This window comes from Pseudorca crassidens, chromosome 8 (assembly GCF_039906515.1).
Source record: "Pseudorca crassidens isolate mPseCra1 chromosome 8, mPseCra1.hap1, whole genome shotgun sequence".
In the NCBI taxonomy this organism is placed as follows: Eukaryota; Metazoa; Chordata; class Mammalia; order Artiodactyla; family Delphinidae; genus Pseudorca; species Pseudorca crassidens.
The window spans coordinates 26,615,860-26,641,173 of record NC_090303.1 but is presented as its reverse complement, the minus strand read 5'-3'; the positions used below and the strand labels follow the sequence as shown (position 1 = coordinate 26,641,173).

The following is a 25,314-nucleotide window of genomic DNA, read 5'->3' as shown; positions in this document are numbered from 1 at the left end:
CAGATCTGTGTCTAAAGCCATCATGCATCTTTCTTGGATGCATCATATTATCATATATGGATATATACTCGTTAGCTATTATGATCGCTATTAGATCACTTTTCAAGGAGTCTTCCATTCTCTTCCCTTTGCTTTAACATGTTCCCCAACATGGTACACAACCTAGAGATAAAAAAGGAGTGTGATAAGCTTTTAAATGCATAGTTGCCCAATCATATTTCTTTGAGACTGTCTCTGCATATGGCAATAACCCTCCATCTCTGTCAGGCTGAGGCATTTTGGAGCCTGCTGGCTTGGTCACACCACAGTAACATGAATGACAGTAACACCCTGCGCCCTTCACTTCACTTCGCTCTGTAACACACATCAAAGTTGCACTTTGGGCCATTAATCCCTTACAGAGATTTCGGTAAAATAATTTTTAGCATTTTTTTCACGAGTCCTTGGGGGCTGGGATAAGCACAACTGGAGGTATATTGAAAGCTCCTAGATACCTTGGGTAAATAAATCTCTGCAGGAACATTTCATCTGCTGTTTCAAGCTTGGACAGAGTAGGTACAGTCTGTGTGTCCGAACTAGGCACCATTCTTCCCCTTCACTTGCCTTTTTAATCGTTAGGTATCATAGATCTCTCTTGAAGGACTGAGTTAACGGAGTTTGTGAGGAGGGAAACTTACCTCCACAATGCATTTTTTGTTTGTTTGTTTTTGAACTGATCGTTTCTTCCATTCTTGATATTCATTCTTATTGATAGTGACATTGCCACTTTTGAGTTATCAGGGTGGATAACTCTTATCTAATTTTTAGCTCTGCAACTTTATCTCATTTCACCTATTGTGTTAGCCTAGAAATGCTGTGGCAAAGCAGTGGAGTGCAGTGGGGTGGGGACAGAAAAATAATCAGATGTGAAAGAATTCTGCTAATTAGAAAATGAGCAAGACATCAAATGCTGAGGGTGAGTTTTTTAAAGTGCTTCATTGGTTGTTTGATACATGCATACCTGAGCTCCTCTCTACTGAATATGGAATGAGAAGAAATTACTTCTTGTTCACAGTTTGTCTTCTACTTATGTGATATTGAGGGCAAGTTGTATAACTTCTTTTAAAAGGTAGGCTAGGGGCAGGGCTCTGGAATAGGTAGCCTTATTCAAATTCCAGCTCCTCCACCATTGTCTCTTTGCTAAGCACTTTATAGGAATTATCCCATCCAACAAGCATAGTAGATACTATCATTAATTCCATGTGTAGATGAGCAAGCAGACCTCAGAGCTGTTTAAGTTACCCTACATTACTGGCTCTTTGAAGTGTGTCTCCTCCTCTGTAAAAGGTGTATCTACAAAGTTTGTAAGAAAGACAGATGGCACAATTTTAATCTTCTTAAAAAGGAAAAAAAAAAAGCCTTCTTGAACTTTCCACCTGAGAGCCAAGGGTTTAAAATTTTATCACTTCTTAGAAGTTTGTATCTAAGAAATATGAGCAGAAAGTTATAGGATAATAGTGTGAGCATTATTAAGAGAAATTTGATATTATTTACTGGAAGCTTTTTACTCAAATTATTAAAACTTACTTGAGGGTAAGGAGAAATAATAATATTACTCAAGTTAAAAGTAAAAACCAAAAAATACTGAAGATCAGTGCTTTCACTGTCGTGGCCTGGGTTCAATCCCTGATCGGGGAACTGAGATCCCACAAGCTGTGTGGCACAGCCAAAAAGTAAAAGATAAAATAAAGAAAATGGATAAAAAAATAAAAACCACCTTCTCTGTCAAAGGGAGGAACAGGAATGGCATGTCTTCTGCAGACTAGTAGTGGATGACATTTCTGATATTTGAAAAAACCTAGTAAATTGCATATTTTGCCAATTCGACTGATTTACACATCACAGTGATTTTCCAAATCCTTGGAGGAGAAATTATACAAGTGGGGGAGGAGCACACAGTACACACTTTTGTCTACCACAGAATGTGATACATTCACCCCCAATGTATTAGCAAAAACAGAAAATAAAAGGAGTATTTCCATAGCAACATTAGCAAAATAGAAAATTTGCCTACGGTGTAAAATTAGATTTTTTTTTTTTCTGAGCCAACAACCCACTCACCAGGTTGACAGCCTGTGAAGAGTTAACGAAACTCAGAGGTAAATTATTTTAAACTAAAAAGAAATGAAGATAACATGGCAGGAATGATAAATAGTTTACAGCCAGTCAGAGGGTAGCCCGAGGTAAAGGAAACAAATCTCCTTTGATAGAATAAGAATCAAAGGGAGGGTGGTTGGAGGGGAGCTGGAGATGCAAAATGGTTATTGTAAAATTAAAAGGATGGAGGGTGGCTCAAGCAGCTGTAATCTGACAGGACCTTGGACACACTGCAATTTACTTAGACCATAGTGACATATATTGATAGCTGTTTGATTATACCTTCAATAAAGTGAAAGAACTCCTTTTTCCCCTTCTTAATTCCTAAAAGCTAATGTTGACGAAGATGTCACTGCTGTGTTTATTTAGCAAAAATCTCATTTAATCCCTAAACAATTCTGTGAAAAGGTATTATTATCTCTGTTTTACAGATGAAGAAACAGAAGCGTAGAGAAATTAAATAAATTCTCCCCTGTTTTCAAAGTCAGTACATCTTTTATGGTTTCCAGAATTGTTGAACAAGCCCTGCACAAAATTTTAACTAAAAATAAGAGCTAACTTCAAAATTAAATTCAGAATAGCTGAATACTTTATGTAATAACTTTAGTTACTATGTAATACTAGGAAGTTAATGCATTTACCAGTACTTTAAATTTATTTATTTATTTTTGCTGTGTTGGGTCTTTGTTTCTGTGTGAGGGCTTTCTCTAGTTGCGGCAAGCGGGGGCCACTCTTCATCACGGTGTGCAGGCCTCTCACTTATCGCGGCCTCTCTTGTTGAGGAGCACAGGCTCCAGACGCGCAGGCTCCGTAGTTGTGGCTCACAGGCCTAGTTGCTCCGCGGCATGTGGGATCTTCCCAGACCAGGGCTTGAACCCATGTCCCCTGAACTGGCAGGCAGATTCTCAACCACTGCACCACCAGGGAAGCCCTTACCAGTACTTTAAATTTATGTGTTGTAACTACCCTCTTAAATTATCTGCTCAAAGAGTATTCAGGGCAGTGGAAGGTAATGGATGTCTGTCTGTCTGTGAGTTGATTTGGAGGGTTAATAATTCAGGCTGTTTTAAAACTCTTGAATTATGACAAGGGAAATATGGTGATAAACACTTTAGTGATTATTATGTGCTAAAGGATAAGATATATAAAAAAATGATCCTTTACTGACAGGATAAACCTCTTAAGTTAGTTTTCACTTTAGGATATCAAAATAAATTTGGTAGATTTTTTTAATCTGCCCTTCCTGATAATATTTTTTTTCACTTGTTCTCAGTTTATTACTACATATGTAAAATCATAGGTATGCATATATGAAACTAAAGATAAATTACAAATATACGTTCTGTGAACAGATGTATTTATTTCTATTCCTGTGTCTAGTTATGGTCTTTTAAGAGAGTTGAAGCTTTTGGTCTCACCTTCTGTTTTTTCTTAAAAACAAAAGATTAGCAAAAAAATAATTTCAAAGGTACTTCTCATCTATTATACTACATCTTTTTTTATTAATTATGTCAATTTGCATCATTCAATTAAATAGTATTTTTACTCTTTTCATAGACTAGTAAAACTCATGTGAACTTTGCTGCATTCCTAGATTTACAGGAAGGCAGAGCCTCACGCAGAGCATCTGACAGTGAAGAATGGTCTTAACACATCTTTTTCCTTCTTTTTAAAAGTGGTTGCATACTTCAGCAGTTTTTTTTATATTACCCGCTTCCTACAAAATTTGATCACTTTCTTATAAGTAAAGCAATTTCTCCCTTTCTAACTTGCATAAACTTTTGTGCTTTATGCTGTATTTGCCAACCAACATATGAAAAACAAAATGAAGCCTGAAGCCTATAAAGGTGCCTGCAAATTGTGAGTAGTGGGCCTATAAGAACTAAGCAAGTTTAACCCACTTAGTAACCTGTATACAAGAAAGAAGGGAAGGAAGAAGGGGAGGAAGGAAGGAGAGAACCGTAAAGACCATAAATTAAGGCAGATTAAGGCAGTGTGTTTCAATAATATATTTCAAAGAAAAAAATTGTAAGAGAAGGTAATTTTAGACCATGGCTAAAGATACAGATACATTGTGCAGAAAGAAGATGTGGCACATATATACAAGGGAATATTTAGACTTCTGAATCATCTCCAGTATGTCTGATTTACAAGGTTTGTTTTTTCAAAAAGAGGGCTTTAGGACAAATAGTTTGTTCTCATTTTATTTCCCACAGCTTCAAGAGCTTGCTGTTAAGGTAATAGCATTGTTCTACTTGAACAATGCTATGCATTTTTACTTTAGAACAGTGCTTCTCAAACTTTAGTTCATATTAGAATCACAGGAAGGTCTTGTTAAAACATAGATTGATAGGACCCACCCCCAGAGCTTCTATTCAGTAGGTCTGGGATGGGATCTAAGAATATGGGTGTCTAACCTTTTCCCAGGTGATGCTGCCCCTGCTGGTCTAGACACACTTTGAGAAGGGTGCAAAATGCAGGCTCAGGAAAGAACTGAAGCCAAAGTAAAGATTACATCAGTTATTTGATGGTGAAAGTTGGAAGATATGGAGATGGACCGGTGAACATTTTTATGGAAGCAGGCTCAACCAGATATGGTATATCAAGTCGTGGGAAGGATCTGAGATTTTACCCTTCGTGCAAGCTAACAAGCTAGCCAACCACCATCACTGGTTCAGGAGCCTCCGTGAGTTGCACACAATGGACTTATATGTCCCCACACAGGAGGCAGCAGGGGCTTTGTGTTCCCATGGGTAACTCCTGACCATCAAGTCTAGGGGGCCATACTGAGTAGCCCAGGCGGACAGTGCCTATGACATGAGCTTGTGTCACAGCTGAGGAACACTGAACCCTGAACTTAGGAAACCCCACTCTTGTAAAGGGCGCCTACCAGCAAGCCTGCCTAAATTTTACGCCACAGGATTATTTTTATTTTCCTGAGCAACAAATAAATCTGTCGTCTGCCCTGCAGGGAGACACACAAACATTCTTGAGGAAATAATCCAGAGCAGAGGCTGTCCCTGCCTCTGTTCACATGTGGTGCAGAAACATGAGAGACCCATGGGGAATTGTCTCCCAAATGGTGACTGGTTGTAGGATTAATTCAGAGGGAAGAGTGATGACAAAATTAAAATCATTTAAGAATCAGAATGGAGGAACTCTGGTTCAGGCAGCCAAAATGGACCCGGGTGGCCATTGTGGATGTGGTTCTTGGATTTCTGAACCTGCATTGGTATTCGACATTTAAAGAATAAGGCAACTGATTATATCGATAGATTAGTTCTAGAATCCCAGAGTGGAATTACGTGGATTAGTCTGGATCCCTATCACATTCACAGCTAAATTCTACTAAATTTTAAGGATCAGGTGGTGATGAATTAATCCAGCCATTTTTAAGAATTAGGTAGTGATGTATTGATTCAGGAATACGCTTGTCATGTGGGAACAAGTTTTGTGGCCTCTCAAAGTATCATGATAATGAATGGTGATAATGTAAGTGAACCTAGTTATAAATCTTGATAGAACTGAGATAAAACCTTGACAGGGTTTGAAAATGATTACTTATACATTGCTACACACAGCAATTGAGCGTCAGCTCTCTGCCACACATTGTGTGAAATACTGGATGTGTACAGACATGAAAGAACTGTGTCCTGTGCCTAATGAACCCGCATTTAGTAGTTTATTGAAAGTGTGTGTGCGAGAGAGAGGGGAGAGGGAAAAGGCAATGAGGGAGCAGGAAGGAAGAGAAAAAAACAGAAGAAGATGGAGAGAGATAAGTTGCATGATGGGAGTCAGGCTAGTGTAAGGATAGGGCACTAGTGGGTTATTTTTGTTTCTGTCTATCAAATTGTGCTTCTGTTTTGAACGGTGTTTTTCAAAGAGTAATTAAATCCATATGTCTAATATAGCTAAAAATATTACCCTCTAGAGGAGTGTTTTCAAAGTTTAGTTCATGGAAAAGGTATATTATATTAAGCATGTAGATTTCTAGGAATGATACCAAGTATAGAATCAGAATCTTTGGATGGTCATGGGGTTGAGTGGGTTTGTATGTGGTCCAGGTGATTTGAACAGGCTTATCTGGTGATTCTTCTCAGGTGTCAAAGTGTAGAGCTGATGTAGAAATTATATTCAGTTCAACAGTCTTTTAGTTTAGTGTTGGTCCTGTAGAGCCAAGAAAAAGGTAGTGATAATTGCGAGTTGTGTATTAATTTACTTTCACTACTGATAAGAGGGGTTTTGCTGTTCTTACCAGATGACATCTCCTTTACCTGGCTTATGTATTCCAAGAGTCTGCCAATTTATTTGGAGCTAATTACATCTCTGAATATTAGACTTGAAGCTTTGTGGTTAATTTCAAAAGCATTTCCTGAATATGGCAGATCCAGGCTGAAATCTGTACAGCAAGATCCAGAAGCCATGTTCCAAAAGATTTAATTTTCACTGGGCCACAAATAGGTGAATAAATGATGACTGGCTTGATTTCAGCAACTTTTATTTGTATGTTTTGCATATATTATACGCCCTTAAATCTTACACTAGAAAGAAGAATAGTATTTGTATTATAAAATTTTTATTTCATATAACCTGGAATGAAATCAATTGTAGGAAAATGATAGGCCATCTAAAAGAAATAATCTGTAACCTTACATTGTACCATATGAGTACAGTATAAGATTTCTATATGATTTGCTTAATATAGTCAAAAATTGATGTTTTGCTATTAATCTTGATAATCCTCTACTTATGTTACGGTTCCAGTACATACAGAAGTGTTAAAATATTTGAGTAGACATAAATAGCAAGATTACATACTTTATTTCTACTTGGTCAGTCTACAAATAATTTTACTCAAAATATGTATTAAAAGTTATATGTTATGTAGTCTTTTCTGTTTCACTTGAGAAGCAATGCTCAAAAAGGCAAAGTCCTTTTTTTTAACCCCTCCATAAACTCAAGTAGATGAACTGATGCTAAGTTATTTTTCCGAGTTTGGTAGAATTCCTCAAGTCATTGGAATATATTTTTCTAAAGTAAAATTGGATTTTATTTTTTAGAAAACACGTTTTCTTTGTCTTGGAATCAATTTGGGACTACCCTGCTAGAAAAGTGAAAATGATTTGAAGAAAAGAAAGATTATAATTATGTGCTCATGTTTCATGTCATTAAAAGCAGAAAGTCTGCAAAAGTATGCTTTAGGCAAGCATAAGTAAAACATAAAAACAGAATTTAGTCATCTGTGTAAGAGTGGGCTTGCTAAACCATAGAACCATATTGAAAGGGGATTGTCATGTCTTTGGATAAGTTGCCTTGCTTAAGTGTTGATTTAGCATCTTTCAAACTGCATAAGAAGCGCCTATGAGAACAGAATGATGGTCTCTTGTTGGAGAGATGGAACAGGTAGGACTATGTTTACAAATAAAGCCTGTTCTGTGTTCTGACGATAAGGATGCAATAAATGCATAGGCTTTTGGTGCTGAAAAGGGGGCTTAGAGATGGTTCCAGCTTTGTTTCCCTGAGGGTTCTTCCCTCCTCCGTGCATTATCTTTACTTTCCAAAACCACCAGCAAACCATTTCTCGAAACTCATTGACATTAACCAAATCTCTTGTCCAATCTAAACCATCACTTGCAAGTGTGATAGGTTTCACTTTAGACAAATCATTCCCCCCATGAAGCCGGTGGAGTTTCTCTTCAGTATTCAACCTGCATGCAGCCTGTTAGAAAGAAGAATCAACAACATCAGTATCAGAAAACGTTCACATAATTTAAAAAAATGCATGCCGCACAATGCCGGAGGATACAGACAAATTCATTTATAGTGATTGCTGTGGGTAGGGAAATTGGTCAAGGGATGAATAAGGTGAACTTCAAGGTTATTTGTACCATTTTATTTTTCACATTAAAAGTTTTAAAGACAATTTTAATTAAAGATAAAAGTGAATTCTGGGTGATGAATTCCAGATTGTTTGTTTCTCTACTTTTCAGTGCTTTTAATCTCCTCCCAAACCAAACAAATAAAAAGACCTAAGGCTAAAACTTGTCATCGGCTAGCAGTACTCATTCTTTTTAGAATCCTTCCTGTTCTTTATTTTTGAGACATTGCCATTCTTGATAAAAGCAATATTTTAAAAAATTTATTCACCATGTCACTGATTCCACTGTAACTAAACTAAAACGAACAAATGTATATTGTAACTGTTAAGAAAGCATCTGTCGAACACTGATCCTATGATGTTAAGTGTGTGTGAGAGTGTGTGTTATATAGGATATGATATATGGTATATGAATGTGTGGCAGTTCCCTTTAGAAGCAGGAACTGAGTCCTGTAGTTTTTCCTAAACACTTCTACGTAGCAAGTGCTAAGTAAATGTCTGTTGAATAAGAGCAAATGCACACTGTACTTCTTCTCCTCCCAGTCAGGATGTATATTTACCTACAGCGATCACAGTCATCAGGTGTCAAAACATGGCAAAGGTAAAACTCATCCTACTTAGCCTATTCAATTTTTATAACTTTTCTCAAATCCCAGCTTCCGGCCTGGCTTCTTTAGCCAATAGATCTTTTTCAAAGTACCAATAATGTTCCTTTATAAAAACGTTTTAAACAATACATAAGTATAGCAGGTGTGATTTTTAAAAAAGTATAAAGCAATTTCTCTACACGTGAAGATTTTTATACTAAACTCCTTGTTCACTAGGATATAACAAGTTGTTAGAAGGCTTTGGTAGAATTCTGCTGGGTATATATATTTATATGAATTTAAAGAAACATTGTTTATACGTTGTTTTATGTGAATTTAAGTGAACATTTTGCATTGTTTCCCATTATTTGGTGAAAGTTATTAGAAAGAAAAGAGTATTTTTACCTTTTAGATGGAACATTATACTAAATATTCATGGGGTTATGATGTTATCTTTTCTATTGAGGTCTTCAAGCTTTCTATCACCTTAAGAAATGCAAAAGAAATGCGACACCTCAATCTTTTTTTTTTTTTTTTTAGTATTTCAGGAAATAAGGTGAGAAAGCAGAACATAATGATCTCCTCTCCTTTCTCATTTTATTTGTAGTAAAAATAAAATGAAATAAACTGAGGAACTCATTTTATTGACTACTGTATTAAACTGCTATATTCCCTAAATTGCATTTGCTTTTGGCTCACCCTATAGTTCCATAGATAAGAGCTTTCTTGCAGAGCAAAATACAGTGAAAATTTAGGGGCCATTAAGATGTTTTCATTCATTTCACTCACTTATGTACCTATTGAAGTGGTCATCAGTGAGTACAGTTTTAACATATTCTGTTCTAGGTATTTGTGTTTGTAAGATTCACATGGAAGTAAAACTTTGATATATGGTTTTGAGCATACCAATAGAAAATATATCAAATAAATATTATTGTTAAATGCTGAAAAATGTTAAGTCCATTGCCTACATCCTATAGTTAGTGAATAGCAGCACCAAAATTGTAAACGAGATGTGTCTGATTCAAAAGCGCATGCATATTTTAGCTATACTCCAAAGTTAGTCATGGCACCTGTACACTTTTCTTCAGAACATAGAAGTCTGTTCTTTGACGTAAGTTTGCTATTTTCAATAGATATTGTTAGACCATTCACATGATTATCCTGATTATTTTGGTATGTTAAGAGCATTTGATGAGGTTAGGGAAAACTTGTCAACAGAGGCATAATACAATAATTTGTTCATCCTTATTGGGTGTTAACTATTTGAACATTAATCATATAACACACACATATTTTACTGGTAAGTCTGAAAAATCTTGACATACACTAGCCAAAGAAATTGTTTTGAATTAGAGATGTTTCTTTGAATGGTATTTCAATTCTTGATATTATTAATATAAGTACCAACATTGTTGGAGTTTAATGGAACTGTCATATGATCTCTGAAGGTTTACTTTCAAAACTATCAAAAGAAAATTCTTTGTAATTAAATGTTTCAGAGAACTTTATCTTTCATCTGCAATAAACATACAGTCTAGGAAGCAAGTTATTTACAGGTTTGGAAAATACTCTTATTTCCAAGAAAAAAATACATTTAAGTATTGTTAAGGAGAATGATAGAATTATTTCTTTTTATACTGTACAGTTATACTGCTTTTATTAAACTTTCATATCACTTGCCAGATGCAACGCTAGTGGAAGAGATAAAGATGACAAAAAGGTGAAGGTTGAGAATGAATAGGCCTTCAAGGGAGCTGCTCTTTCTCTGATCTGATAAAACCTCTCCCATTATCTATTTCTTTCTTTTTTGTTTTTCTTTTTTTCCTTGCAGATCACTGCATATCAAGAGCTTTTTCTCTGAATAGCAGCATTCTCTCAGGATTTGAGGGCAAGACTTATATAAAGATAGTTTCCAAATTGACCTACGACATGTTGTGCTGTTTTTAGAATTTGCCTTTAGAAAATTCTAAAAATTACTGGGAAATTTTCCATTAATCTGAAATAGTTTTCTACCAGTGTTTTTTATTTTGATACTACTATGTCTTCATGTATTCTATGAATGCCAAGTGATGTTAACACTTTGATGGGTTTAGTGGGAACTAAAGATTGGTCTTGTGGAATAAGAATAAGCTTTGGAGTTGGAAGGCTTATTATGTTCAAGTCCATTTCGTTAAACTTGTGAGTCCTTAAAAGTCTTTAAAATGAGTTTTTATTTTAAATGCTCAAACCAGTAGGTAGGTAGGGATGTACATATTATTATTACCTTTATGACATTGTATATATACTTATCATTCCATACCCAAAGGATTTTCATATATACGTGTGCTGTTTCATTTATAATAAAGCCGTTTAATGAAACTTTCTCACTTACCTTAATATGAGCAGAATTTTCAATTTTCTCTTGTAGGTATTTATGCTGAACTGGGTTTTTTGTTTCTATCTGATTCTCCGCCTGGTTTTAATGTTTGATACTATATTAAACTGTACTATGAATTAAATGAGAAAAGATACATTTTCTTTTTCTGAAGTTGCTTATTGCTGTGGGTCTATTTTTATATATCTATAGCTAACTATGGAAACAGGAATGTCCTACTGAGCAAATATTCACATTTTATTAGGTAGGAATTTTATCAGTCTTAACACAATTTGCCTGTGGCATTTAACGGTAGGTCATTGGCTTTAAAAATAAAATATCACTTGACTAGAATAGAAGTTAATTAGGGACTTGCAGTGTCCAGAAGACATGTCAGTTTTCTATGAGTCATGACTAGCTGGTCTTTTGCCACAAGAAAAAGCACCATCAGCAACTATTTGTATCACTCCCCGAGGTAGGCTGAGTCTCTAAAGTTCTGTATTTTGGTTTGTCGTGAAATCTGCTAGGTAAAAAAAAAAAAAATTACTAATTTCTTCATGAAAAAAGAAGATAATAGTAGTGCATTTTCATGATTATGTATCCCTAGACTTCCAAGCTGGGGATATATAATATTTAGCAACTTTCCAGCTCTAAACTAACCTTTTAAAATACACTTTTTTTTCCTTATACATAACTACAGGTCTTTAGGTTTCTAAAACTATCTCAGAATCTTGCAATAAATATCATTTACTTGATAAAATTAGTGTTTATATATATTAGAAATAAAGATGATTTGGACTCTCCTCCCCCTAGGAGAATTGTCTGATAGTTTGTGACCATTGTTCATCCCTCTTTAACTTCTTTTTTCTAGAAATAATTAACTGTGATGATTACTGTCACTCTGGCTTATTAAACATGGATTAAGTTCATATTATAAGCCATGTGATTCTGAGTCAGATCATTAAGTTATACCTTCTCCTGCTCTCCAGAGTAGAGAACAGCATGGTTGAGTTAGAGCTGGTGTCTTGCAAACCACGTATGGCGTTGTGGGTGAATGCCCCCCAATGTGTTTTGTTTGTTGGGTGGCAGCCTCCTTCTGTGTGTCTCGTGAGGAAAACATGTTAATATCCCTCTTCAACACATTTTAGAGTTCTAATATTTCTTAATCTAAAAAAATATTTAACTTATTTATATTTTACCCAGCATTTTGTTTAAATTCACAAAATGTTTAATTTTATTATTGGCCCCATACATATGAACAATTTAGTTGTTCTTATGTGGCCTGTTAAAAATGAGGGAAGACTTATGTTCTGAATTTTGTCAAGAATATGCCTTTGTGTTATTTTCTCATCTGTCTTTTCTTTTTCTATCTTCCCTACTAAAGTTTTCCTATAAAGAAATGGCTTCCATTTCCATTTGTTTTGCCATTTTATTCACTTTTTTGCAACATTTTCACACAGAATTTAAGTTTCCAAAAATATTGTGATAAATATTACTGAGATGTATACATTTTTCCCTTGGTTTTTCTCTGTTTAGGTTTTTGACCTTGTAGGGATAGAGAACCTTTTCTGGGTTGCTCTCCCTGCTACAATATCTTACATTTACTAGCTTCTTTTATGTTCCCTTGCTGTCTAGTAGTTGATAAACTGAAACCATTGTCATTTAAGCACACTGGAGAATTTTTCCTTTAAATTGATTTAGTTTAGGGGTTCTTAACTTGAGATTTCCCACTAGGCAGTATTTTTTAGTCATTGGTAATACCTATGTAAGAGTTTAGAAAAATGATTATAATATTAAAGAAGAGGGAATAAAAACCAATACACTAATATAAAACTAGTTGAAAGGGATGTTTCCATTCCCAGTGTGGGCAAGACTCCCACATCAAGAGCACACACTGAAGTATAGTTCATAGTGAAAGATCAAAAACGTGAATCAACAAACCACTATGAGATTATACTTTTCTAAAACCTAACCTGATCATTTCTATCTCCTAATAAATGAGTTTAATAGATTTATTATATTTACTGATATACTTGTCCCATTTTGCCTGTCTCCTAACTGTGTGGGGGGCAGGCTACAGGTGAACTCAGTACTCAAGGGACACAGTGTACAAATGGAATCTTAATTGTCCTTCATAGTTAGATAGCTGACATGTATATTTGCTTACTGTCTGCCAGGCACTGTTCTAAGCACTTGATATATAGTATCTCATTTAATCCTTTCAACAACCCATGAGGCAGATTTTGACATTATTCCTATTAGAAAAGGGGAGCAGAGACTTAACTTTTCCGAAGTTTGCACAGCTGGTATGCAGCAGGGTTGGTATTTAAACCCAGGCAGTCAGGTGTCAAATCTGTTCTTAATCACTAAATGTTACTGTGTCTTGTGAAAGTTTAGCACACGGAGAATATGATAATAACACTGGAAAATACAAAGAGAAAACTCTAAAAACTATTAGACAAGGGGGAAAAAAAAGAATTTATCCACAAAAAGTCATTAGCAGGCTGACAATAGGCATTTCATCTCCAGCTGAACCTAACGGAATAACATTTTAAAAGTGCTAAAGGAAAATAGGTCAGGCTAGAATTCTCCAACGACTTTGGCATATAAGAGTGAAGGGGAAATAAAGCCTTTTCAGATGTGTGGATTATGATTGTTTGTTACTCATGGGTATTTGAATAAACTCTTAAGAATGTACTTCAGCAAGGAGAAAATTATTACATTTTTGTGGCTTTTGGTAAAAAACTAAAAATGCTATTAAGAAGGTGGCTATACAGCACTTAGCACATATTTATTGATTCTCATTGTTATTTCATTTCCAGTTATATAGAAATATATGCTATAAGGGTATTTATGAAAAGCAATATTCTACTAGGATTAATATAGTGATCAAAGCTTTTTTTTAAAAAAAACAAATGAAATGTTAGTCATTGATAGAAAGCACTGGAAGTGGACACTACTGCCAGTGATGGCAGAGGCAGTAAACTTAATGGTATTCAAGAATACTATGCTATTTATATTACTGAAGAGTAAATATATATGTATCAACTTCAGTAAATTAAAGTATTAAATGATTTAGAATTTATGAATCACAAATAAGGAATCTCTTCTTTTTTATGTGTCTTAATAATTGATTTGAAAACCCAAGCACTATATAACAATTATGTATTCATGTGGTCATTTGAATTCTAAGATTTCTTGTTTTCTTTTCAGCGCCTGGCTTTGGAAGCCGAGAAAGTTCAAGCAGCCCACCAGTGGAGGGAGGATTTTGCAGTAAGGACCCTTTTTAACCACTTGATTTAATAAGTACATCGATGTTTTGTGTTTGGATAATTATGATTTCATTTAAAATATTTTTTTTAGTGATGGACTCTTAAGGTATTATGGGACCAAAAACAGCTAGCTGTACTTCGTTGCTTTAAAAAAAATACCTTGAAATATTCTCATACTCAAAGGTATTTATAAAATTAATAACAGAAAAATAACATTAAATTATATCATTTGAATAATCTTTATAGGTATTATGAATATACTAGTTGAAAAACAAGTGACAGTTTTTAAGAAGTGACATGCATATTGTAGTCACTTTGACAGTGGGCAATGCAATTAAAGTTAGAACAGATGCATTAAAACCTCTTAAAATTTAACTTGTTCCACATTAGTTAGAAGTTATCCTTCGTCTGCTCTGGCCTGCTTTTAGAAACGTCAGCTGATATTAACTTCTGCACCTATTTTTTTGATAAACTGCTTTTGTGCTCCAAGAGTCACTGGGCTAATTATACAAATTGCAGAAATTCTTCTTGTGATGAGTTCCTTCCCTCCTTCCTTCCTTCCTCCCTCCCTCCATCTCGTCTCTAGCTATCTGTTATATCTTCTTGCATCCATGGTACACAATGAAGAAGCCTGATCTTAATAGTTAAAATACTTCTGTTACATATTTGAATTGTATCATTTATAGTGAAAATCTCTTTAGTTTCTTTTTTTTTTTTAACATCTTTATTGGAGTATAATTGCTTTACAATGTTGTGTTTCTGCTGTATAACAAAGTGAATCAGCTGTATGTATGCATATATCCCCATATCTCCTCCCTCCTGTGTCTCCCTCCCACCCTTCCTATCCCATCCCTCTAGGTGGTCACAAAGCACCGAGCTGATCTCCCTGTGCTACGCAGATGCTTCCCACTAGCTATCTATTTTACGTTTGGTAGTGTATATATGTCCATGCCACTCTCTCACTTCGTCCCAGCTTACCCTTCCCCCGCCCTGTGTCCTCAAGTCCATTCTGTATGTCTGCGTCTTTCTTCCTGTCCTGTCCCTAGGTTCTTTAGAACCTTTTTTTTTTAGATTCTATATATATATGTCAGCATACAATATTTGTTGTTCTCTTTCTGACTTACTTCACTCTGTATGACAGACTCTAGGTCCATCCACCTCAATACAAATAACTCAATTTTGTTTCTTTTTATGGCTCAATAGTATTCCATTGTATATACGTGCCACATCTTCTTTATCCATTCATCTGTTGATGGACACTTAGGTTGCTTCCATGTCCTGGCTATTGTAAATAGAGCTCTAGTGAACGTTGTGGTACATGACTCTTTTTGAATTATGGTTTTCTCAGGGTATATGCCCAGTAGTGGGATTGCTGGGTCGTATGGTAGTTCTATTTTTAGTTTTTTGAGGAACCTCCATACTGTTCTCCATAGTGGCTGTATCAATTTACATTCCCACCAACAGTTCTTTAGTTTCTGATCAAAGAAAAATTCCAGACAGCTCATTTGGGGGTTGTTAACCCCCCTCGCCCCATTTAAAATACGATTAGCGTTTGAGTGACAGCTTGATAATACTGTTCAATTGTCTTTGAATGTTTTGCAAGACATCTCAGATTTGAAGGTAAGAAAGTTGTGGCTCAATAGAAACTAAACTGAGGTTTAGGAGTTGACACTTTTACTTCGTGTTTATGTGATTTTATTGTCTATCAAAGGAAAATATAGAAAATGATACTTCATTCACTAATAATATAGGATAACAGTTAAATAGTATTTCATGCTTGATGATTCTGATATTATTTATTTTTACTGTCTTTTCCACAAATTTATATTTCTTAAGTAAACTCTTAGTCTACTCAGTTGAGACTCTATTTGACTGTCAGTTTGATTCTTTCACCTGAATTGATCATATTGCTTGCTTTGTTGGTATCATGTAGGTGCTGGCTTAATCCACAATTGTTTGTTATAGGTACATTAAGAAAGATCAATATGTCATCCATAATATATAAAGAAAAAATCAGTGATGAAGTTAAAAACACAACCTTTCTGAGTATAGAGGACAAATTTTAAGCTCATCCAGTGAAGATTTTACAGTGCAGTTTGTTGCTGTTAGATGTAAGGAAAGTAAACCTGCATTTTTTTGTGTGTCTTGAATAGACCAAAAACAGCCAAAGTAATTTATCCCAATAAATATCCATTCGAGAACTAATAATTAGTGACATTTACTTTTCTTCTCCATCTTAGAGGTGGCATAGTAAAAGCAGTGTAAAGGCATAATAGTTGTGAAGTTAGATGTTGTATTTTGCCTAGTCTTGGTATATACATTGGTGCTGTTTTAGTTTAAATCCTGAGTACTTCTGAGAATCCAAAAAATCATTAAGTTCATCAAATCAGATTGCATAGTATATAGATTCTATTGCTGTTTCAAAAAGCTTTTCTTGCATTAAGGGAATTTGGTAATATTTCATGTAGTCATTTATTGGTTGTATGTCTTTTCCAGCTTTCTAGGGAGAAATGATGTGTTAAAAGTAACTTTACAAATAGGAATGTAGTATATAAAGTTTCCTTTCCCAGATATATTGGCTCATTAACACGAAGTTAACATTTTGGCAGTGATTTATTTTTCCTTACAAAAGTAATGGGTGACCACTGTAGATGACACAGCAACTCTCAGTGTGTGCTAGCCATTACTCTATTTTACTGAATCCAAACCATCATCAATTGTAAGGGTAAGAAAGAAAAAAAGAAGCTAATTAAATTGTGATGCACCAACAATTTTAAGCAGTGTTCATATTTGTCGGATGTCAAAATGTGTAAAAATTTACCTTGAAACGTAACTCCTTTTATCTGTTCTCTCAGTGCCTATATCCAAACAGAAGTATTGCTAGGAAAAGTCATGCAAGAGGACAAATCAGTTCCACAATGACACAGATACCATTACTAGATCTTCTATGGTTAAATAGAAAATACATTGTTTACCCAGTAAATGTTAGGAGTTCTTAGCAAATAGTCGTCACCATGTGGGAGAATTCTTGAACAAATTCTGTTTTATATTTCCCCTTAGGTCACCTCACAATTTATTTAGGACTTGTGAATGTACTGATTGACATTAGAAGAGACTGTTAAAGGGAAAACAAATTAGAGAACTTTAGAGCCCTGTCAACTCATTTCCCCAGTACCCTTCTTGATGGACTGTAAATGATGTTCACAGGACACATATCTGTCACAGTTTGCATGTTGACAGTTGATATTTTCCCTAAAGCCTTTACAATAGCACTTCCCTTTGAAATACCATAGGTGATAGACAGTTGAGATAGTAGTGATTTTATATTTGAAGAATAGAACCTGAAAGAAGATTGCCTTCAAATTCAAATAAGTAAATAGTGCAAAAATAAGCAACCCTTTTTCCCTTTTTCCTCGTTTCTTTTCTGATAAACTAGATGATGATTCAGTTCATATACATACAATAAGGTTAAACACATCCTTCAAGACCATAATAAAAAGCAAATTCATGCATGGTTGGAAATTAGAAATCATCAACATTAAATGTCTCTTTATTTTGTGATTACATACAAAACAATCAGAAATTTTGTCAATATCTTAACCAAACATTTAAAAATGTTTAATTTGAAGTTAAATGCTGCCATACTCCAAAAGGTCCTTGTTTTAAACTTTATAAGCCTTTTATCTTCTAAGGCATTTAACTATGCATCAGTGCAATACTTCTTTAATGCCACCCTTTAATAATTTAACACTAGGATGATTTAGAAGGCAGAAATAATTTCCTAAAAGGTACATTAGCATTTCAAAATGAAATATAATATGCCGATTCTTCCCTCTAGTATAAGTAGGGAAGTTTCATTAACATTACTTAGGCAAAATGTTGATTAACATTCTGTACTCTGTAGTGTAGAGAAATCTCAAGAACAAGAAGAACAAAAGGCAAAATACTAAAATGCTGGCAACAAGAAAGGGCTCCTGTAATTCACACTCTCCCTCAGCTCCACTCAATTCCCAATTGGATGTACAATTGAGGGAACAAAGGGCATACACTTTAAATGGATCAAGATTTATGCGGTCATGCATTTACAAGTTCAAACCAATATTTGTAAATAAGCTGCGTCTACCAGCTGCCTTTCAGGTCTGCATGCAACTTACTGGCATTAAAGGGCACCTCTCATGTCACTTATGATGGACAAATTATTTAATTAAGGGCAGGTGGGAGAAGGAAAAAGGAGCTTGGAAAATTCATTGTTCTGCATAAAATAATTGCTATTATTTCTACTGAACAGATCTTTTCCAGTTGCTTTTGAAATCTCTTGATTGCATTGCAATGGTTGGTTAACTAAAGCAATTTTGTTTCCAACTAAGCCTGCAATATTAATTGTACGTACACATGTATAAACATAAGGGGTGCCTAATTTGTATTTTAATAAGTAGGATCTTTATGTATGGCTTATTAGCATCAGCTTGTTATTGTGAATGCTGAGTACAGACAGTCTAGAAATTGGGCAGTAAATAAAACATTTAGGGAGCCTTTTTTAGCTCCAGCTTCACAGAGAAACTAAATTAGATGGTGGGAATTTTTCTAGTGAAGTTGAATGTTATTGAGTGTTAATCAGGCTAATTTAATTCTCCTAATTGAGTTTTAATTATATACATATATTTTTAAAAAATTACCTTACTCAAATCATATTTTGAAATGTTGCTTTAAAAGTTGTACTATGTAGAATTTTGTGTTTATATGAGTTAAATTAATAGGCACTGGCATTCTATATTTTATTATTTCACCTATCCTAATCATTTCATGAAATAACATCACCTCTGTTGATTGCAGCACAAACAGTTGTGACTATGGGAACTATGAAATCATACTGTCTTTATTTTGGTTACAATATATAAAGAGAAACACTATTCTAAATTATAATTGTGCAGGTTCAGGATACAGAAGTGCTGGCTTTTTAGGAATAACAAGTGGGGAGTACTTACAGACAATGGAATATTATTCGGCACTAAAAAGAAATGATCTATCAAGCCATGAAAACACGTGGAGGAACCTAAAATGCATATTACTAAATTAAAGAAGCCAATCTGAAAAGACTACATACGATATGATTCTAACTATGTGACAGTCTGGAAAAGGCAGAACTATTGCTAAGGAAAAAAAAAAAAAAGACAATCAACCCCAAATGGAGACTCATATGCTAAGCCCCACATCACCAAACCATGACTTAACTTACAGTTTCAACTCTCCTAGAAATGGAATCTTAAACCAATTGGTCAGGAATTACCTGATGAGCCCTAGTTAGGAATCTGCCTGATAGACCCCTGCCATCCTCTAAAGGACAGTAACCTTGCAATAACCAACCTGCCTTTTTTGCCTAGTACAATTTCCTTTTCTCCACTCTCTTCTGCTGTAAAAGTCTTTCATTTTGTACAGTTCCTCAGAGCTCCTTTCTATCTGATAGATTGGATGCTGCCTGATTCAAATTGATTTTTGCTCAAATAAACTCTTAAAATTAAAAAAAAAAAAGTAAGGGGGAGCAGCATTGTCTTAATGAATGAATGAATTTAATAGATTATCAAAATGATTTTAGTCTCTAGCTGGATTTAGTCTTTCTTAGTTTCTACATTTGGTTGAATTGTCCTTTTGGAATCAAGAGCTTACATATTATGCAACAGTTCTTATGTAGAGAAACAATCAATTTTTTACTACTACTTTTTTTAAAGAGTTTTGTCAGTTTCTCCTCATCATCAAGATAGATGAAAAGGAACCACAATGCAAAACTGATTTACCCTCAAATTGTGGGAAACCATTTTAGTAGAAAAGAGCCAGGCAAATTCATGGTACCATATTCTTTTTGCTTACACATACATATAAATGCCCATGGTAAGAGCATTATAAGATAGCAGAGTAGAAAATAGTAACCGTGGGCTTTAAATTATTAATTATCCTGGATGATAACCCCTCTCTTTTGTTTCTTATGTTGAATAAAAGAAGAAGCAAAATATTTATCCAGTAATTACCTAGCCAATAATCTTGGTTTTATTTTTAATAATGTTTAATATGTTCTAATGATCTTCCTGTTCTCAGTATTATTTCTTTTCAAACGAAGGTCACATGATAGCACATGATGATACATTAGAACTCCCTAAGTAAGACATCATGACAGCATGTCCTGGGATAATGCAAACTTAGATCTAATTGGATCTGGGTAAATTTCTTTCTTTCTTTTTTGTCCCGCTCTCAGGAAGGTCGAGAGGAGTTAGAAAGGGCAGGCATCTCTAACTTGGGAAATGGGGAGGTGGATGGGGTCTTTATGTTTTTCAAGTCTAATCTGCTGCCTCAGTGTCCTGGTATTGAGCTGATGAAAACATTGTTAAATTAGTGGGAGATTCCAGGAATTGCTGCCAATATTCTAAAAATTGTAGCCATGAAGAACACACAAATATCAATACCTCATTGATATTTAAGCTAGAGTTATTTATTGCCATCTGCAGGTATCAAATTGTAGTTGTCACAAGAGAGCTTTTGAACTTAGGTATTTCATTAACCTCTCTATAACTTGAGCTACATTTAATTAAAATTTTTGGACACCACTTATTTGCATTAAGGTGGGGTTTACTATATTAAAAATGTCTCAACCACAAAAGAACTAAAAAGATGAAGAAAAATGTATAAGCATTAAAAATTACTGCATAGTTTACAAAGATTTGCTCTATAAACTTCTGTCCACTTCATTTCCTTATTTAAAAATCTTCAGTTACTTTCCATTTAGCATAAATGATATACAGGCCCTTCATGATCTGGCCCCATCTTATTTTTCATACATTTCTACTGGAATATTTCCCCAGCAGCTATTACCGTTCTGCTGAAATTCTGAGTCCCAAACAGAGTAAATTATTTGATGGTTCCCTAAGACAATATTCTTTCCTTCATCCTCAGACCTTTTGATAATCTCTGCCTAGAAATCTCTCTCATCTCTCCCCAATTTCCTTTTGGCTTTGATCCACCAATCTTGGATTTGTTGTCTGTTTTATATGGCCCTCTAATGTCCAGTATATATTCATATTCAAGTACGTACTCCCTGTATAATTTTCCTTTTTCCACATTTTTTCAGCACTAAAATGTAAACTTCCTGGGGATAAGAACTTTGGCTAAAGCATTACTAAAAAAACTGTAGCCTAGTACAATGCATAATAGACATAATAGTACAGTGCAGTAGCCTATAAGTAATTTTTAAACTAAAAATAGTTACTTGTAGTGCTGAGGTATCTATTTTTATTCTAAACATTTATTGTCAATTTCACTGGAGAAATAATAAAAAAAAAACTTGGTTTAAACTGTACTTTTTAAAAGTCTGAATATATTTGCCCATAGCTGTGACATAGTTACAGAACACTGGGCTTGGAGTTATGCAAATCTATACTTCAAATGTTGGCTTTGCCACTAACTTGCAATACAATTTTAGAAAAATAACAGTCTTTTGAATATCAGTTTATGTAAAAACTCTTAGTTCTGTAGTCTCCACCAGCATAATTATTTTTGTAAGATGCTCTGTGCTTGCCCTATTTCCCTACGAAGGAAGATATTTTCTAGAAACCTTGTGGTATGTCCCAGGTGTTCACACACAGGTTGACACAAGTCCCTAGATGGCTGTTTGCGTAGTCCAGCAAGTATCTGCCATGAGAATCCCGTGACTGTGGTGCTCGATTTGCTGTCGTTGCTCCAGTGAAAGAATACCACTCTGCTCAGGCTGCTGTCAACGGGTGCATCCCAAACTGCAAAGCACTTGAACTTGAGTCATAGTGTAGTCTGTGCAGAAAGAAGGGTGAATGACCCTATTTCCAGCCATAGATTTTTTTTCAAACTAGATAAATCATATTTTAATGTACTATTTAAAAAAGTCAAAGTTCGTAAGAAAATCCACAGTGAACAAAATATTAAATTTATTTTTCTTTAAAAACATTTCATTGTGATAAGAACACAACATGAGACCTACCCTCTTAACAAAGTGTACAATACATTATTATTGACTACAAGTACAATGTTGTACAGTAGATCTCCACAGCTATTTATCTTGTGTTGCTTAGTTGAAATTTTATGCCTGTTGATTACTAACTCTCATTTCTCCCTCCTCCCCAGCCCCTGGTAACCACCATCCAGTCTTTGATTTTATTGACTATTTTAGGTAACTCATGTAAGTGGAATCATGCAGTATTTGTCCTTCTGTGTCTGCCTTATTTCACTTAGCTTAATGTCCTTGAAGTCCATGCATATTGTAGAAGCATCTACTTTTTAGAGGCTGAACCATAGCGTGTTATATGTATATACCACATTTTTTAATATCCATTCATCTGTAGATGGACATTTAGCTTGTCTGCACATCTTAGCTACTGTGAATAAGGGTACAATGAAAATGGGAGTGTTAATAATATTTCTTCCAGATCCTGATTTTAAGTCTTTTGGATATATATCCAGAAGTGGGATTGCTGGATTATACAGCAGTTCTAGTCTTAACTTTCTCGAGAAACCATACTGTTTTGTGTAGCGGCTACACCATTTTGGTTTCTCACCAACAGTGTGCAAGAGTTCCAGTTTCTCTACATCCTTGCCAATGCTTGTTGGTTGTGTGATGGATTAAAGACTTAAAGGTAAAACCTGAAACTCTAAGACTTCTAGACCAAAACATAGAGGAAAAGTTTCATGACATTGTTCTTGGCAATGATTTTATGGATATGATACCAAAGCATAGGCAACAAAACCAAAAAGAAACAAGTGGCACTATATAAAACTAAAAAGCTTCTGCACAGCAGAGGGAACAATCAACAGAGTGCAAGGCAACCATGTATCTGATAAGGGGTTAATCTCCAAAATGTATAAGGAACCCATACAACCCATTAACAAAAATTACAACCCTAGACAGTTTTAATCACCAGACTCTGAAGCTAGTTCTCATATTCTCATTTATTTAATTCTTCTCCCAAAGAAGGCAGAAGCACCTTTCCTTAGGAGTCTGTGAGGAGACTTATTTTTTACCTTATCCTCATTTCACTAGTGTCCCTGTGAACACTTGTTTATGCTTTTTTCCCTTTTTTAGGAAACAGTCAGTCAGCTTCCAGCAAATGAATGCATGAAAATAGATTTCTGATAATTTTTCAGCTTTAATCCTGCATTGTCATAGCTCATGTTCAGCCTGGAAGGCTTCTATTGGAAGACCTCATACATTTGTATTTCCAAAAAGTTTTTTGAAATTAAGTGAGATAGTTTATGGGAATATACTTAGCACTTTGAAAGGTCTTAAAAAATGATAATTTTAATAGAGGAGATGCTATCTCCCACATTTATTTCTTTTGAGAAGTTGACATGTTGCTTTTTAATGATTAAGTGTAGCTGGTTATACCTTCTTAAGGAGGAAAATATACATTGCACATAATAGGCATTGGATGAATGCTTTTTGAATTGACTTAAACCCATTTTACTTACATTCCATTTATGTATTAAGACTGCATTGATGAAGAATGACTACATTTGGAAGTGACAAGTACTCAGCATGAGACTAACAAAATTTTTTGTTCTTATCGATGTTTGTGTTTATGTCTGTATGAAGTTCTGGTTTACTCGGTGCCTAAAACAGCCCTGGAAGATCTTTGCAGAAACAAATCAAAACAAAACAGCTGTATCTAAAGAGATCTTCAGGGAGTACAGACACTAATACGTATTTCTATTTACTGTAGATCCTTTAGGACCGAGCCCTGGGGCAATAACTCTATTCTCAGAGATAATTTTTATCTTCAGAATAACATTAGATGTTGGAATAATTTCAACTTGATGGAATTATAGATATGTTAATGGCTTTGTTCCTATTGCTATGGGAAAGAGAATGTTTTAGCAATTGAAGAACTGGCCTGGAGAGCTTTTTTCCTAAAGGATTGACACCATAGTGATGAAACTTGGAGCTTTAAAATAAAGCAACAAAGTGTAAGATGCAGGCAATTAATGTAGGTCACGGGGTTTAGTCACTAGTAGGATACATTTTGACTTTGGGAGATACCTAGGAGAATTGACCATGAGAACTGAGGGCTTAGTACACTAATTTCAGTAGAGGGATATTATATGTCCAGAATATAGGAAAGTTGTTGAAACAACGGTCTGGATAATGTTGAGAGTGTGGATATTGCAATCAAAAGCTTAGTCAGAAAAAAGAAGTCTTGGGCTTCCCTGGTGGCGCAGTGGTTGAGAGTCCGCCTGCCGATGCAGGGGACGCGGGTTCGTGCCCCGGTCCGGGAAGATCACACGTGCCGTGGAGCGGCTGGGCCTGTGAGCCATGGCCGCTGAACCTGCGCGTCTGGAGCCTGTGCTCCGCAACGGGAGAGGCCACAACAGTGAGAGGCCCGCGTACCGCAAAAAAAAAAAAAAAAAAAAAAATTCTCTAAGTAGATGGAAGACATTTTTAAGAGGTCTCCGATTTAAACTTATACGTTAAAGAAAAAAAAAGACAAGAAAACCTAGAGAATATTCATCTACAAATTTAAAAAAGTATGTAACTAGACTTGAGTGCTGGACCTAATTACATATGATAAAAATGCTATGGGAATTGAGGGGAATAGCCAATTCCTCCTTTTATGCAAAATCGCTAGTTCTTTAAAGTTCATGCCTTTGGTCATCTTCTAACCTTCCAAGCCAGTCTGTCAGTGGAGTTTTTCCCATGCTATCCTCTCTCTCTAGTTAGTCAACCTTTTTGTTTTCCTTTTACTTTGTCATCAACATACAAACTGGCTCCCATATCTTCTATCATTAAAAAAAAATGTTTGCTATCTCTTTTAGTGTTGCCACATTTCCTTGCTGTCTTATTCTGCAAACCTCAAAAGAGATGTAGACCTACACCATCTCTTCATCTTCACCTTCACCCAGTGGCCAGCCCACTCCAATCTGACTGCAAAATTCATCCGTGGTGAAATTGTTCTTAGTAGTTGCATTTACCTCCAGGTCATCAAGTCTTATGGACATTTTTTGTTTATCTTTGTACCTGGTCTTTTCCTATGTTTTTAATGTACCATTTCCTATTTCCCCTTTCTTCAAACACAA

General features: G+C 35.1%; 1 protein-coding gene across 6 annotated transcripts in view; it reads left to right on the top strand.

Moving 5' to 3' along the window:
• The window catches only part of CACNA2D1 (calcium voltage-gated channel auxiliary subunit alpha2delta 1), a 512,643-nt gene that overhangs the window by 252,362 nt on the left and 234,967 nt on the right, over positions 1-25,314 (top strand). For all 6 annotated transcript variants that reach the window (XM_067746078.1, XM_067746077.1, XM_067746079.1 and 3 more), the window contains one exon: positions 14,171-14,230. In XM_067746078.1, the coding sequence (XP_067602179.1) occupies positions 14,171-14,230 (60 nt within the window). The remainder of the gene's footprint in view (positions 1-14,170; positions 14,231-25,314) is intronic.